General features: G+C 42.7%; 1 protein-coding gene across 1 annotated transcript in view; it reads left to right on the top strand.

Annotated features, from left to right (window-relative positions):
- Positions 1-17,665, top strand: part of LOC311240583 (voltage-dependent T-type calcium channel subunit alpha-1I-like) — a gene marked incomplete at its 3' end in the record, with an annotated part of 344,683 nt that overhangs the window by 151,797 nt on the left and 175,221 nt on the right. The window contains 3 exon segments of the mRNA XM_084329158.1: positions 8,870-8,987; positions 9,552-9,707; positions 11,827-11,917. Coding sequence (XP_084185284.1) covers positions 8,870-8,987; positions 9,552-9,707; positions 11,827-11,917 — 365 coding nt within the window.

Below are 17,665 nucleotides of genomic sequence, written 5' to 3'. Positions count from 1 at the left end.
TTAACCTTTCCTTGTGACAATATTGTCACCCACTGTAACAGAGAAGCCGTTTGTCTTGCTGAGTTTGTTATTTGATCCGAAGAGAATGGACTCTGTTTTACCCAGGTGTAATGATAGTTTGCCAGGTGCAGATTCTGCAGAGTTCCGAGCTGAGGGCTTTTTCAACCTGCAACTTGTTCTTGTCAGTTAGCCGCAGCAAGCTATTGTTAGCCACAGTGAACAGGGCTAGAACACCCCTATCCATCTTCCCACTGTTGCTGTTAATACTAATACCACTGTGCACCTGGGGCCACTCTGCTAACGTCACTAACCGTGGAAATCTACCTGTTATCCTGCTAAATGACAGCGTGGTGAATGAGATTGGAAACAAGTAGGGTTGACTAAGATCCAACACACTTATGAGAGGAAGAGAGAGCAGACAATTGCAGTTGGAAAAATGGGGGAAAGAGAAGGAAGAGTTAAAAAAGTAGAGGGGGGAGGGCAGAACAGCAGAGAATACAATAAAGAAGGAGGATTGTGCGTGTGTGCCCGAGGTATCAAGACAAAGAACAAAGAAAATGGATACAAATACAAAGGGAGAGTGTGTAGAGATATGAGGTTAATAAATCACTGTATACAACAATAACACTGCTGTCACAGACTACCAGGCCTACATGGTCGAGAGCAAAGAGGAAAAGATCTGAGTGACTTTGAAAGAGGGTTAATTATCGGGGTACGGATGGATCACAATGCCACAATATTCCTTTATTGATCCCCTTGGGGGAATTCAGGTGTCATAGCAGCATGGGGGGAGGGGGGAGGGTATAGGCATGGTAATAGAAATACATACATAGGTAATAGAAATATCACTTACAGGACAATATAAAATATGAATAAAAAGTAAAGAGTAAAATAAAGGTGCAGGGTCTGTAGCGGTCATAATACACACTGTGCTAGAGTCCATGCAGGGTTTAGTAGTTACAGTTTTTCTCAATTGCTTTGGTGCATTTCTCAGATCAGAATTAAAATTCTCATAACTGCAGTTTCTCATTCCTCCGAACAAATTGAAAATGCTTTTGGACATGCATCAATTGCTTTCATACAATTCTCTGCTGTTTTATAACATTATCATTTGCTTATGTCATGTCAGTCAAAATTAACTATACTTATGAATGCTGAATAGTCATTATCTATGAAACGAATAGTCCTCATTTCATTGCTTGAGTCATTACATACAAAAATGTTGAACTAGTTTTCTAAATCTGACAATTGTGGACCATGTTGTCAATCACGGCCTCACAATGGCTGAGGCTAGTCAAAGGGTGCAGCCAAATGTTGAGAGAACCACTGTAAATTAAATTACTGTATTCAAACATTTAGTCGGGATAGCAGGTGTGTACATTGGACAGTAATTCAGCACTAAACAATCTGCACTGCACTACTGCCATTGTGTCATACATGAAGCTTACAGTGGGACAAGAAATTGTTTACATTTTACATTTAGACTTACAGCTTTACTGCAGCACAGATTTACTGTATTGTAGTGTAAAGTAGTGGTACAGTAATGATTTGCCATATTTACAGTATGGTACTGTACTGCAGCATTTGGGAAGTGGGAAGCACTGTTATTGTACACTACAGTAATATGGGTTATGTGAATCAGTATATCTCATGTTTACTGTACATTACTGTAATTTTACTCTGTACCACATAGGATTGCAAGAAAACCTTGCACAGGTGGAAGAGGGCCCCTTTTTTCTCCGCAACAAGAGGAAGCCATTTGTGCAATGGTGATTTCAAACAATGCCATAAGGTTGAGAGAGATACAAAGCGCTGTTATAGAGGATGACAATATCTTTGGTAATATTGAATCAGTTTCAATCGCTACCTACAATTGACAGAGTGCTCAGGAGAAATTAAATGCGCATGAAACACATTTTTTATTTATTTTTTTATCTTTTCCCCCCTCCTTTTTTCCATTTTTCTCCCATCCCAATGTTAGTCGTTAGGCCAATTCCCAATCCCCTTCCTGGTCGTTGCGCACCTACCCCCTACAGTCGGTCTGGGAGAGTGGAGGCTATCACATGCTTCATCCGACACATGTGCAGCCAATCAACCGCTTCTTTTCACCTGGCAGCACGGACTCTCACTGGGAGAGTGTAACGTGTGGAAGGATCACACTACCTCCCCCAGGTCTTTCCCTCGCTGTGCAGGTGCCCCGACCGAACTGTAGGAGTCGCTGTTTACAACGACCAGGACCCACCCTAGCCGGGTTTTTCCCACCCTCTAACACTGCCAATTGTGTTAGTATGGACGGTCGGCCAACCCGGAAGCACCACAGCTGGATTTGATCCCACTGTCTCTGTGGTGGTGGGCAGACGCTTAGTCCGTTGCGCCACCCGGCCGCCCTTGCATGAAACAATTGTAGTACAATGTGCCATTTGACCGGAACAGCGACAGAGTGAAGGAGATCCGTCGTCAGTATGTAGTTCAAGTTCAAGTTCTTTAATAGTTGTCATACAGAAGTACAGAATACTTTCATACAAAATGCTTCTTACTGTTACGCTCCAGAGACTGTGCTAGACAAGGTAGTATCAAATAACATAATAACATAATATAGCATGAATTTAGAAGAAGAAAATGAGGTCACAGTGTTCGGTATAGACATATGTACAATGTTCTGAGTTACCATATAATATACAATACACAATACTATGCAGTGTACTAATGTACAGTACTATCTAGTGCAAAGCAGAAATGGGATGAGGTACAATTTTAGGTACAATTTACAGTAAGGTGTACGAGTTGTAGTGCAATCCTTCATCCATAAATATAAATATAAAGTGTGGGGAGTGGGTGCTACAGTGTGTTTGTTTAAAGTGGGTGTGTGCTATAAAGTGTGTGGAGTGGGTGCTACAGTGTGTTTGTTTAAAGTGGGTGTGTGCGTGTGGATGTGTGTGCTATGTGCGTTTGGTGGTTGTTGTTGTGTAGTGTTCATTCATTGTTCGTTTAGCAGCCTGATGGCCTGGGGATAGAAGCTTCTTCTGAGTCTTTCTGTGCTCGCCTTGAGACTCCGGTATCGCTTGCCTGACCGCAGCAGTTCAAAGAGGCAGTTGTTCGGGTGACTGGAGTCTTTAATAATTCTCTTAGCCTTGCCCTTGCAACGCTTGTAGTAAATGTTCTGGAGGGTGGGGAGCCCCCCTCCAATTGTGCGTTCGGCTGAACGTGTCACTCTTTGTAGTCTGCTTCGGTCTTGTGCAGTGCTATTCCCAAACCAGGAGGTGATGTTGCCGGTCAAGATGCTCTCTATTGTACATGAGTAGAAGTTCTTAAGGATCTTCTGGCTGACTTGGAACTTCCTTAGGCGCCTGAGGAAGTAGAGGCGTTGTCGTGCCTTCTTCACAACACTGTCAATGTGTGTGGTCCATGTCAAGTCCTCGGATATGTAGGCTCCGAGGTACTTGAAGCTGTTGACTCTCTCAACCGGTGCCCCGTCGATGCTGAGGGGGCTGTAGTCCTTGACCCCCGACCTCCTGAAGTCCACAATCATCTCATCATCTGTATAGAACACATTTATGTGTTCTATATGCATACTCTAATGTTCAGTGCTGTAAACTGGTTACTTTGTGTAGTGCCATGCAGTACACTTACATGACAGTTCATAGTGTACAATATGTTGTCCAAAATGCATTATGTTACACAGGAAAAGTTTTTATAGTTTTTCTCTCTCTCTCTTCTGGGATAAAGAGTGTACCAGGGAACCGCTGCACACATTAATTTACGTTGATGAGGCGGGTTTCAATCTGGCAAAAGGTAGAAGGCGTGGAAGAAATCACATTGGACAGAGAGAAACCATTGATGTCCCAGACCAACAAGGAGGGAATATTACAATGTGTACAGTAATGTGTAACCTAACTGTAGATTTCAAATGGCTGTGCAAATAGTGTATAGTGCTGTCTTGAGCATTTTCAGTCATCTGCTTTTTTGCATTGGAAAACACTTACAGAGTGATCTGTCATAATGAAAACATGACAAAGCCATTTGACTATCTTGTTCATAAAGAATGGTGTCAGGACTTTTCATTTTGATGACACTGACACTTTAATTGACAAAAATATTTGCTTTTGAGGAAGGAACTATCCATTTTGAGCAAGTGACATGCTTTTGCAGGTTATCAACTAGGTTTTGCAGTTTGTACTAATTGTTTTGAGAAATGCACTAACTGTTGTGCAAATGTTAAAGGTGATGTGAGAAATGCAGCAAAGCGAGTGAGAAAAACTGAAGAGTCAGACATTTCTCAGTTCTCCAGTTCTGTCGCCGTTAGGTCTCCAGCTACCCCCGGTGGTGGAGCCTGATGGTTACTGGCATGAAGGACTGGCCGAGGCTTGTGATATCCTTATCTCATTTGGATCTTGGCACATAGATTGACAGTCAAGGAATTTTACTATTGTTTTTTTATTTATTTTTTATTTAAATGAAAAAGATTGAAGGTCAAAGTTATAGATTTTTTTTGCAAGAGACAGACAACATTTTTATGACTATGGTGAGGCTAGGAGAGGAAGGGAGCTACATCAATTTGCATCAATGAGTCTCTTTGGGCCTCTTGTTATCAGTCGTGACTGGAGGGGGAGATGGGTTTATAGTGTGGCCAGGCATTGATTTAGTTCCATGCTAGCTTGTTGCTTGTGGATTTACTTTAAAGTGGTAATTATTGTTATATTTGGCAACATGTATTGGTGATAAGCGTTTTTTTTTCTCCACTGTATTGACTTGCTTTCCATCTGGGAAAATTAATGAGTTTGTCTTTTATACATTCAAAACAAACTGCTGATGATATAAAACATGTCACCTCCTGTGTGCTATCCTGTATTTTCCTGGGGATGTCCTATCAGACACCTGTGTTTAGAACAGCCCAGAGCAGCAAATGTAAAAGCATCCATGATCTGGTTATAGGTAGAATCACTATTGCGTTATAGCAATTGGCAAAAGAGAGAAAAATATATATGTATGTATATTAAAATATTGTCCTTATTAAGATTATTGGTCCTACTCCAATTGGGTCCATTGATGCTCGATATGATCAATTACGCTATCGAACAAGGGGAGTTCTCAAGAGATGTCAACATGGCATTGATTTATTTACTTCTCAAGAACGATAGAGATCCCAATGACTGTGGTAGCTATAGGCCCTTGAGTCTTCTCGGGGCCGATCTAAAAGTGTTTGCCATGGTACTGGCCCGCCGCCTGCAGAAGTTTATGATGGTACTGGTACATTGCGATCAAACTGGTTTTATCCCGGGGCGCCTGGCTGCAGATAATCTTAGGAGGCTGTTACATGTAATCGATAACAGTAAAGACAATACAGCTCCGGCCACAGTTCTGTCCTTGGATGCCATGAAGGCATTTGACAGACTAGAATGGTCATACCTGTGGAAGGTACTTGAGGTTATGGGACTTGGAAAAAGTTTTATTCATATGATTAAAGTCCTGTATGCCTCGCCGTCGGCGATGATACTGACAGGCAAAAACTGTTCCACACTTTTTCCAGGTCCAGATCTTCTAGACAGGGTTGTCCTCTGAGCCCAGGACTATTCGCGCTTTCCCTCAAACCATTGGCCCAATGTATTAGGCAATCAGAGGACATCGTCCCCATAATGATCAATAATACACCACACAAAATTGCTCTCTATGCAGATGACCTACTGATTTTTATGAATGACCCCTCCCAATCGGCCACAAAATTACTGGGAATAATAATAATCGATGATATCTAAGTTTATCTGGAATAACAAACACCAGAGAATCAAAAGAACTACCACTCAACGTAGGAAACAAGATGGGGGCCTCGCAATCCCTGATTTTAAGCTTTATTTCTGGTCCTTTTCACTGAGACCTCTGACGTGCTGGCTAGACCCTGTAGATGCTGTATCTTGGCGCTCCTTAGAAGCGGCGGCGGTCTCACCGCTAAGATTACAGGATGTAGTATACTCCACTATCCCTATTTCAAAATGCCGACTAAGATATGGACCGATCATAACTCACAAGATCCAAACATGGCGTAATGTACAGAAGTCGTGTGGACTCTCCAATTTTTTATAACCAGCAACTACTTGTTGGGCACAAACCGGTTAGTATTCCTCAATGGCAAAGGAGGGGAGTTCATACTCTGGGGGATATCTATGATAAGAACGGCCTTCGAGCGTTTCAGGACTTAAAAGAATTTTATGGTCTTCCCGGCGACTCCTTCTTTCTTTACCTTCAACTAAGGTCAGCGCTGAGGGTGCATGGCGTGCCGTGGGCTCAAGCTTTGCACCCACACCCCTTCCTCAGGCTCATAGTGGACAGGACAACCTCCAGAGGGTTTGTCTCAGACTTGTATACGCTCTTAATTCAATCCACGTATAAAAATGTATCATTGGCTACAATCTGACGTGGGGATATCCCGGAGTTGGACCCCGAGTTTGACGGGGATGAGGTTTGGACAAATGTGGCATTGTCCTCCCGCAACCACAATCACCAGCAAATTAATTTTAATTATATTCATAGGACCTATCTTACACCTAGGAAGCTATTTGCTATGGGACTGGTAACCGACTCTCGGTGCACTTTGTGCTTTCAAAGGGCCACTGGCACTTATATGCATATGTATTGGGATTGCCCACCAGTAGCCCGCTTCTGGAGGTCAATAACAGACAAACTTTCAGATCTATGTGGCTTAACAATCCCATTCAAAGCTGTTACGCTACTCCTGAACGATATAACAACACTACCCGCGTCCGTACAACAAAAAAGGGTTATCCTAGCAGGCGTCACAGCAGCGAAGAAGCTGATAGCATTGAGATGGAAGGAGCCTGAGAAGCTCACAGTGATTAACTGGTCCCTAACACTGATGGATGTGATTTATCTTGAGATATCCATGGCGCGGGTGATTGGGGTGGGGCAGGCTGGGATTGAACTGTGGGTTGCAGCAGCTGAAAAGGTCAGAACCGCCGTGTGCGGCTGAGCGGGGTTGGGGTGCTTGTCCGGGGGAGCCCGGCGGTCTCGTGGGAGGGGGAGGAGGAAATGTCTTGTCTGTCTTGTCTTTTGTGTTGTCCTTCTTAACTTTAACTGGGGGGATTTTATTGGGGGGGAGCTATTTTGCTATTTCTTCACTATTTGGGCACTTTTACACGGTTCCTGTGAGTCTATGGAACACCTCTGTAGGTTTTTGTTTTTCAAAAAGGTTCATTGTTTTGTATTTCTGATCAAGTACTCAAAAGCAGCGTTTTCTACCTCAAGATCTTAAGCCGTTTTTGAGGCTGGGCTCCAACCAATGTGTGGCCTGGTGGCAATTGCCACATTGTTATGCAGCTGGGAAATCTCTGACATCACTGCTATGCACATTTTGAGATGACTCAGTTCGGTGAGGGTGAATGTTGTGAGGGGAATTGGAAGAATGCGCCAATATGAGAATTAGAGACATACGTTTTATTAATATAGGGCCACAAGGCCGGGAAACGGTGCTGAATACTGGGAAAGGCCATTTATGGGATAGTACCCCTTTAAATTTGAAATATTGTACTCTGTTTTTTTTATTTTATTTTTTATAATTTGTTATTTCTGTATTATTATTGTTTCTGTTATCTCCCTGTGAAGTTCTGTGTATTGTTATTATGGTTATTGTGTTGTCTTGTTTCATGTAAGTAATAATAAAAAAAATTGATACAAAAAAAATATTATTGGTCCTACTAAACCAATGTAAATGTTTTCATGAGGAAAAGTTGCCAGATTTTCTTGATTCCTGAAAGGTTACCTTTTTGAAGATGCAAGAATTTCAACCAACAGCATGGTACATGATGTGTCAAATGTGTAGTCATATTTGTACATACTAATACTAGTCTCCCATTTCCAGACCTTTTTCCACACTTTGTTTTAGCACTGTGGCAGCCCAGGAGAAGGGTCTGGCAGAATCCAACATCCTTGTGGACCAGGATAAGTGTTCTGGGTTGTTTGTATTTATCAAACCATCACAATCACAATCGTCTAGGCCAGGGCGATGCTCCTTGCAAAATAGTGTTGGGGGAGAAATATTTCTTTGTCACAGCTTTTCATCATGAGAATGTAGGCTAGCTTGTAGTGCGAAGGCGTGTTGTTGTTGCTGATGTGGTTGATGTTGATCCCACGGATTGGGATTTGGAAACGGTAACACACATCGTGGTGGAAGAGGAGGAGAATTCAGACTGAAATAGTTGGCCAATGGGAGGTACACACTTTCAACATCCTGCGAGTCAAACTATACTATATAGACCACCGCAACACTTCCGGGATTCTGAAATCATGGAGGAGATAGCGGGGGGAGCAAATTAATGAATGTGGATGAGAGCATTGATGTAAGTGGTTGCAGCTACGGCTGTGTGGGTGCTAGAGACATGATCGAATAGACTTTTATGCGCCTGAGTCTCCTAAACACAGTGCGACCAATTCCAAATCGATTGGAACTAAATCGGCCGAGCTAAAGTCCCTTTTTCAGCACCTACTCCCCATACGCATGCGCAGATTGCCAACGGATTCTGAAGGCGCGCAACACGGCGCGAAGCCGGGTTAGAATGTTCCATCAGAGGGGGGGAGCTTGTGCCTGCTTCGGTGGCCAGTGTCCTTTCAGCCGAACAGGATAATGGAAAAATTATCCCACTCAATGGCCAGACGCGTCTTATGGCAACATCTACAATTACCTCATTGAGTCTCCAGGTAGACTAATGTTTATATTTAAGTGCAGTGGTCTATAGCCGCTCACATTACCACCACAAGCTCCCGCCCTCTGATGGAACATTCTAACGCGGCTTCGCCGCCAGACTATACGATAGTACTGTATACTAGTACTAACACATGCTCTTCTCTCTTGTTGTTTCAGTATCCTGGGGATGCATATCTTTGGTTGTAAATTCAGCCTGAAGACGGATTCAGGAGACACAGTACCAGACAGGAAGAACTTTGACTCTCTGCTTTGGGCCATTGTCACTGTCTTCCAGGTACTTGGCCACACATCACACACACACACACACACACACACACACACACACACACACACACACACACACACACACACACACACACACACACACACACACACACACACACACACATGCACACACATGCACACGCACACGCACATGCACACACATGCACACGCACACGCACACATGCTCAGGCCTGGACACACACACACACACACACGTGTTTTGGCAACATTCCATACTTACATTAATTCCCTAACCCCTTACCCGAACCTTAACCATAACAAGTACATGCTTAACCATAATCCATTACTCTAACCTTAACTTTAACCCTAACAATAACTCCTTACACTACAATAGTTCTTTCTGGGGTCCAGCAAATATCATCAGAACAACAAAAAATTATCTACATTAGGCCCCCACAACGTTAGGAAAACCAGAACACATACTCACACAATACAGCACAAAACATAACGCCTAAACACACAGATGCACACTCTTTATCACCCCAAAATGGTCTTTGTCTGCATGTGTACGCATGCGTGTGTGAATGAATGAGTGTGTTTGTGTCTCCGCCAGATCCTGACTCAGGAGGACTGGAACATGGTGTTGTATAACGGTATGGCCTCCACCTCCCCCTGCGCTGCTCTGTACTTTGTAGCTCTCATGACGTTTGGTAACTACGTCCTCTTCAACCTGCTGGTGGCCATCTTGGTTGAGGGTTTCCAGGCTGAGGTAAAGCAACGGTTGTGATAATAATACACGTTATTATCTCCACCAGGTGGAAGTGTGTTTGCGCATGTGTGCATGTATCTGTCTGTCTGTCTGTCTGTCTGTCCGCAGCAAATCTCGCAAATGACAGGGCCGATTTGGATGACACATTGCACATAGTATATAGGTTGACAGCAGGCCAATTACCTGAATTTGCTAATATTTTTCAAATTGGTCAATGAATTGGTCAATGAATTTCCATCATTGTCCATTGAAATATACAGTATATAATGTTCCACCTTCTCTCTGGCCCATGGAAATGTCATAGTGAACCTATTGTCATTGATATACATATTCATAAAAATAAACTCAGTACAGACTACTACTTTCATTGGTATAGGATAACCATGCCCCCATGCTTAACCTCTTCCGCCCGTGCGGTCGGGCCGGACTGCAAATGACATCACGTCATAAATCAATCTCTCCAGACTGTTTGACAAAATTATAATTTTTTTTGTCAAACGTATTAAAGTATAAACATCATAACCATGTCACAACAGCAGTTATAATGTATATTATCATCAATGCGTTAGTTCACCAATAGGTTAAAGTGTTATTAGTGCGATTTTAGTATTCGTTTTTGTGTTGGTTTTTTTTTCCGCGAAAGTCGGCCATTTCGAGAAATGTCTCTGTCGGTTATTTTTTTTAAGAGGTCATCGAGAGCTTTCAATGCGCGTTGGCATTTTTCAGAAACACCCTACCCAGAGGCCTCTAGGTCAAAAAAAGCAAATGGGTTCTGTATGAATTTTTTTAATATCTCTTATTACTCGGGATAATATACCACAAAACTTAACGTTATTGGCACAGTTAGTTTGTCTATCCTATTTTTAGCATTTGGCAACAATCAAATTAGAAATTAGTTTCAAAATGGCGGCACTCTGGCAAAAATAAGAAAGCTACTGTACATACAGTAGATTTCATTATCTGTTCTTATGCAAGCCTGGTGATACTAAATCCAAATTGAACTCGGGCATTTGAAAGATTTGGCACAATCCATAAATGTGCGAATTGGCTATAATAAGGTCATTATAAGCCTGCTATTCTATAATCTGTAATAATATTTCAAATTGCATTGGTCCGGATGGGAGAATTCAGTACTGTATCTACAAAACCTTCTGTTTAATCATCTTCCCTTTATTCATTTCCTTAGATGTTTTGTACACATGATCTCAATAAGGTACTGAACGAGCTCAGTGGCAGTTGTTCATGTCTGGTCATTTTTAGCATGGTGTTATTCACTGTCAAAGATGCAAAGAAAAATCATAATTCATATTCTCCTTTGTTCCATCACAATTTAAGCAAGCCTAGTAATAGACACAATATTTCTGAGACTGGGAATACATTCACTGACGTCCATAGATGTCCCTAGATACCAGGAATATGCAAATGGCAAATATTGTGCTTTTCAAAAAAGTAAGTACAAATTTAAATAAAAATACAGCAATAAAATCGCAAGATGGAAAATGTAATGAAATAAAAAATAGAATGCAGAATTGGGGCAAATTCCTTCATTCCTTGTTCATATAATAAATCGGATTAGAATCCAAACTCATAAGTCATATGACATGGAAAACAACATTTTAAGACAAAGGACGAGTGAAATGAAACAGACTCATGTAGAGGAGAGTGGCTGCATGTTTATGGAACAAAGAAGAGCAGGAACTGAGATATATATATGTATTTTTCTGGACAATACAGAGACATGTGGGACTCTTTTCGAGCGTCAAACTCCAGCGTTTTCCAGTCAGGGCAGACGAAGGTGAAAGTAAACCAGGCAAGCCTGGCAGGAGACCGGATAGCGGGGTAATGAGGACAGTGCAGGGGAGATTGGCAGTTCTTATCTAAATTTGCCTGCGGCTGTTTCACGCTACTAAATCACTCACATTACTCTCTAACTTCTCTGTCACGCACTCCATAAATCTCTCTCATTCCCTCTACATTTCCTCCACTCCTCTTCCTCTCTCTCTCTCTCTCTCTCTCTCTCTCTCTCTCTCTCTCTCTCTCTCTCTCTCTCTCTCTCTCTCTCTCTCTCTCTCTCTCTCTCTCTCTCTCTCTCTCTCTCCCTCTCCCTCTCTCGATTCAGGGGGATGCCAACCGATCGTATTCGGACGATGACAAGTCCTCTTGTAACTTTGAGGAGAGTGACAAGCAGAAAGACTCACTCCAACTCTCAGGTACCACACTGGGGGGGGGGGGGGGGGGGGTCTGGCATCATACTAAAAAAGTTTGTGGGTGCTGTTTGACTTCTTCTGCTGTGTGACTTAGTGGAAAATCGGATCAATGGTATGGCTTATGAGAAGTACAGAACCCTCCCTCTCCCTTAACAAGATGCTAAACTCACGGGATGATAGCGCATCAGTTTTAAGTACAGTACGGGTTACTGTAGTGGGAATGGAAACCCTGACCCTATCCGCTAGCTCTGTAATCTGATACATTCACCTTGGTTCATTAACTGGTTATTTAAAGGATAATATCATCCCATTAATTAGAGTCCTGATGCAACGCCGCCTACATATGATCAGCGTCCTGCCCTTCACCGCGAGGGGGTTGAGTCTATTCCGTACATCATCTTGGCAGGAAGGTTACCGCGCGAAACACAGCAATACTTTTGCTGCCAAGATCAGTTGATAATGTGATGTTCTAGAACTCTCCGTACACAGAGAGGTCGCTTTTCCTTCAGCCCGCTCTCGCTCGGGAGTCACATCTACTCACATCACATAAAACTGTAATCACATCAGTAGCCCTTTTGAAAGGTCAGCGGCTAATGCAAATCAATTGAAACGGGAACGCTGTGACTTGGAGGCCGATCTCTCCAAAGGAAAACAAGGACAGACAGTGTCCAAGACTAAAGTATTTTTCTTTAGTCCTATTTAACCTCTTAGCAGTTGTTTGTATTGAGCTGTACTGTATTGTACCCATTCTGCAATCCGTTAATAACGTTTTCAATCAATCAATCAAGTGTCACAGGCATTAACTCATTCAGCGCCGGAGCTTAATCCGCGAGATGGCGCTAGTACAACACTGCTGTAAGACTGCGAGATTTGCGAGTGCTTAAAATATACCTTAAATTATAGCTATGGGTCTAATACACCCGTCGATTATCAGTGAGTTGCTTCCAGTCAACATGTACAAAACGGATTGTTTTTTCATCAGTACATTTCCTATTTTATACCGTTTTGAATATGAGTATAACTTTGGGTGCTTCTGAGTAATTCCAGAGAAAGACGCGATAATAGTATTTTAGTGGAATATACTAAACCCGTTGACATTTTTCGCCTGATTATCGAATCTTCCTGAAATCAACGCTAGATCATCATTATTATCCTTCCTCATGCAAAAATGAAAAGAGCCCTGGACCGCGGGGCTCCCCCGCCACCTCCTCCCACCCAACGGCACACAGCCACACACACACACACAGAGAGAGCGTCGATCGGGGTAGAAATAAATATCAGATCAACGATCAAATTTATATATAGTGTTCTTACCTTGTATCTGATGTAATGCAAAAGAAATAATCCAATTATCGCCATTTGAAGTACTGGGTGAGGAGGTCCGTGCCATGTTCAACAGCATTGCATATTGAGCGTGCGGGGGGGGGGGGGGGGGGGGCAGCCTCGCAGATGTATCGTTGAAACAAGTTACCTCGCCTGAGTATTTAAACCACGCCTGCACAGCTTGGATCGTTCCAGAAAAGAAACTACACCATTCCCAGTGGAGTGCAATAACAGCTGGAAGGCGTAGGCGGAGGTATTTGCCCTTTTGCGAGCTCAGACCCATTCTTAACGATAACATCAGGCTGGATGGATGAAAATGAATGGATATCGCTAATAAAAGAAATAACAATTCAAACCTGACATACTCGTGATTGACGCTCAAGCGATGGCGACTTAACCCGACTATCATCGTGACTGGCGCTGAATGAGTTAATGAGAGGGGGTGTAGGCCATGTTGTGTTGCACATAGGATGTGGAGTTACGTGACTGTCTAAATACTTGGTATCTCATGTCTAAAACCACACCTACCTTAACCCTAACCGTAACCTCATTGGACCTCGAGCTCTATGTCAAATGTCTACTGGACGCAGTGCATGGCGTGGGTCTATGTAGAGACCAGTATGAAAACATGTAGTTACAGTGTGGGTCTATGTAGAGACCAGTATGAAAACATGTAGTTACAGTGTGGGTCTATGTAGAGACCAGTATGAAAACATGTAGTTACAGTGTGGGTCTATGTAGAGACCAGTATGAAAACATGTAGTTACAGTGTGGGTCTATGTAGAGACCAGTATGAAAACATGTGTTTACAGTGTGGGTCTATGTAGAGACCAGTATGAAAACATGTGTTTACAGTGTGGGTCTATGTAGAGACCAGTATGGAAACATGTGTTTACAGTGAGGGTCTATGTAGAGACCAGTATGAAAACATGTGTTTACAGTGTGGGTCTATGTAGAGACCAGTATGGAAACATGTGTTTACAGTGTGGGTCTATGTAGAGACCAGTATGAAAACATGTAGTTACAGTGTGGGTCTATGTACACAGTACATTTCGCTGAGTACATTTTACTCAAACTGAGTAAAATTGTACTGACTTGGGCTCAAATGGACTCAGTTTGAGTAAAATTTACTCTGCAAAATGTACTGTGTAGAGACCAGCATGAAAACATGTAGTTACAGTGTGGGTCTATGTAGAGACCAGTATGAAAACATGTGTTTACAGTGTGGGTCTATGTAGAGACCATTATGAAAACATGTGTTTACAGTGTGGGTCTATGTAGAGACCAGTATGGAAACATGTGTTTACAGTGAGGGTCTATGTAGAGACCAGTATGAAAACATGTGTTTACAGTGTGGGTCTATGTAGAGACCAGTATGGAAACATGTGTTTACAGTGTGGGTCTATGTAGAGACCAGCATGAAACATGTGTTTACAGTGTGGTTCTAGAGACCAGTATGAAACATGTGTTTACAGTGTGGTTCTAGAGACCAGTATGAAAACATGTGTTTACAGTGTGGGTCTATGTAGAGACCAGTATGAAAACATGTGTTTACAGTGTGGTTCTATAGACCAGTATGAACACACGTTCTTGTTGTACGTTTGAGGACGAATATTGTCTGTGAGGTATGTTATAAGAGAGATATTATAAAATGGGTAGCTCAAATCAAGCAATACTTTCTTTCATATTGCCATAGCCTACTTGGTAACCGTTTTATAAAACCAATAGCTCACTTCAGGTCCTGGCATATTTACATTTACATTTACATTTACATTTAGTCATTTAGCTGACGCTTTTATCCAAAGCGACTTACATGTTCTGTACGACAAGCCATCAGGAAGGGCACAACTCTATCAGCTGAGCAACAATGTTAATCAAAGTGTTGAGTGCTACAGTGTAGGTTAGTTTATTAGGACAAGTGCATGACAGTAAGGTTAGTTAGGGTTAGATTTTTTATTTTTATTTTTTTAATTCAGATAATGGTTGAAGAAGTGCGTCTTTAGTCGACGGCGAAAGATTGGACGTGTTTCGGCTGTCCTAACTGGGGTGGGTAGTTCATTCCACCATTGTGGGGCAAGGACTGAGAATAGGCGACTTCTCTTTGATGCCCCTCCCGGAGCTTGGATAGGAGTAGGTCTGAGGCGGCCAGAAGATGCAGAGCGTAGGGGTCTTGAGGGTGTGTAGTTAGATATAGTTACTATATCACAGCTAAGGGGCTGTCAGTCGAATCATCGCAAACTGCGCCCCTTAGGTGATATAATAACCATATGCCCTTTCATGAGCTATTACTTAATTATATAACCTAATAATTAGTTCTCCCTTCAATTGAAATACTCACCAGGAGTATTTTAACAAAGCCCCCGTGTCACCAAATTGCCAATAGATAACTTAAATATTTAGTTCACCTATAAACAATGCTTTGGTAATTAGCTTGTTTGTCTCCACAATTCAAAAATCTCCCATCAAGGGTAATACCCACCAGGAGTATGTACGACAGTATTTTTTCACTTACACATAGTGAGTTGCAAACACACACACACACATGCGTACGCACATGCACGTGATGAAACAGTAACATTGTGCATCAATGAGAGCGTTCTCTCTCTCTCTTTCCTCCAAATCACCAAATCGGCAATAGCGATGCGTGGCTCAGAATGTCAGTAACATGTAATGGCAATGGGTAATGTGATGGTAATGTAAGGTTCTCCTACCAGGAGCTTTCATAATGTGGCATTGAGGCGGCTGTAGCTCTGGGTGCCCTATGTCGACTTTATGTGGAAGTGTGATTGACGTTAATGCTTGTGGGACGCCACTAGGGGGCAGAGCGGCTAAGTGTGAATCAGTGACTGAACGAGTGAGTGAGTTTTGCCGGACATAGAGGTTCACCACTGATGTTGTGTATTCTACTCTGCCGCCAGCATGCTCAGTGTGTGATGTTGTAAATGATGGATATGCCTGAAACAGATCCAGGAGTTATTGCTGGCCTCATGCCATGACGAGGTAGATCTGTGCCTGAGGCGTCGAAAAACGCGCCTTTGCCCACTGATTTCCAGAGCAAACATTGTTAAGCATCATCATTTTCCAGCCTGAAATGTGAGCTGGCGAAACTATGAATAATATTATGTCTCCCTCTCTCCTCTCCCTGGTAGTGTAACGAGAGTGAACTCAAACCAACCATAGAAATAATGCAGCTATCACACGGCACAACAGGGAATCATAGCATCTTGGCTAATGTGCTGATTCTCTGAACAGAAAAACTGGACTGTCCACGAGGCATGGTTTTCTGTTCTGGTCCCAAATGTCTATTCAATACATAAAGCACATTTGGCATATTCACATTCCTTGAAGGCATCTTTATAACAAAAGGACACTTTGGGGAGCGGAGAGTCAGTGGGCAGATTCCATCTCTCTCTCTCTCTCTCTCTCTCTCTCTCTCTCTCTCTCATCTCTCTCTCTCTCTCTCTCTCTCTCTCTCTCTCTCTCTCTCTCTCACATCACGCTCTCTAGGGAAAGAGGTTTTTGAGGTGCATATGGAAAACCTGCCTGTATCTTTAAACTAGGAACACAACCTGAGGTGTGTAGGACAACCGGACTGTTCTGTGTTTACATGTCAACAACAGAGGAGGGAGAAGAGGAAGGAAAGGATGAGGTTGTTTTTTTGTTCTGGAAGCGTTAGGGTAGTATACATATATATACAGATGCAGCTCTCAGGACTGTGAGCTCTGCTCTGCTCTGCTCTGCTACTGCAGTAATCATGCACCATTAACCTGGCAGTGCTGTTAACGATACTGCGCCCTTGCAGGAGAGGTTCGATTTTTAAGAGCTGGATCTGATTTGAGATGCTTCCTCTGAGGAACTAGGCAGCGTTAGCAGGGATAATATATATTATATACATGCTGAGATGATTTGAGATGCGTCCTCTGAAGAACTAGGAGATGGAACTTCTTCCACCCCAACAAACAGCAACCTACACGCTTGATACTGATGACCTCCTTGTTCTCTCTGTTGTCTGTGTGCCTCTCTTGTCTATGGCCCTGTTTGCTCATTCGCTCTTCTTTCTTTCTTTCTTTCTTTCTTTCTTTCTTTCTTTCTTTCTTTCTTTCTTTCTTTCTTTCTTTCTTTCTTTCTTTCTTTCTTTCTTTCTTTCTTTCTTTCTTTCTTTCTTTCTGTCTGTCTCTTTCTTTCTTCTCCATCCTTCCTCTGTCCTTCCTTCCTTCCTTCCTTCCTTCCTTCCTTCCTTCCTTCCTTCCTTCCTTCCTTCCTTCCTTCCTTCCTTCCTTCCTTCCTTCCTTCCTTCCTTCCTTCCTTCCTTCCTTCCTTCCTTCCTTCCTTCCTTCCTTCCTTCCTCCTCCTTCCTTCCTTCCTTCCTTCCTTCCTTCCTTCCTTCCTTCCTTCCTTCCTTCCTTCCTTCCTTCCTTCCTTCCTTCC

This window comes from Notolepis coatsorum, assembly GCF_963971535.1.
Source record: "Notolepis coatsorum genome assembly, chromosome: 14".
In the NCBI taxonomy this organism is placed as follows: domain Eukaryota; kingdom Metazoa; phylum Chordata; class Actinopteri; order Aulopiformes; family Paralepididae; genus Notolepis; species Notolepis coatsorum.
Note: the sequence above shows the minus strand (reverse complement) of the source record. Positions and strands in the feature narration are given on the sequence as shown.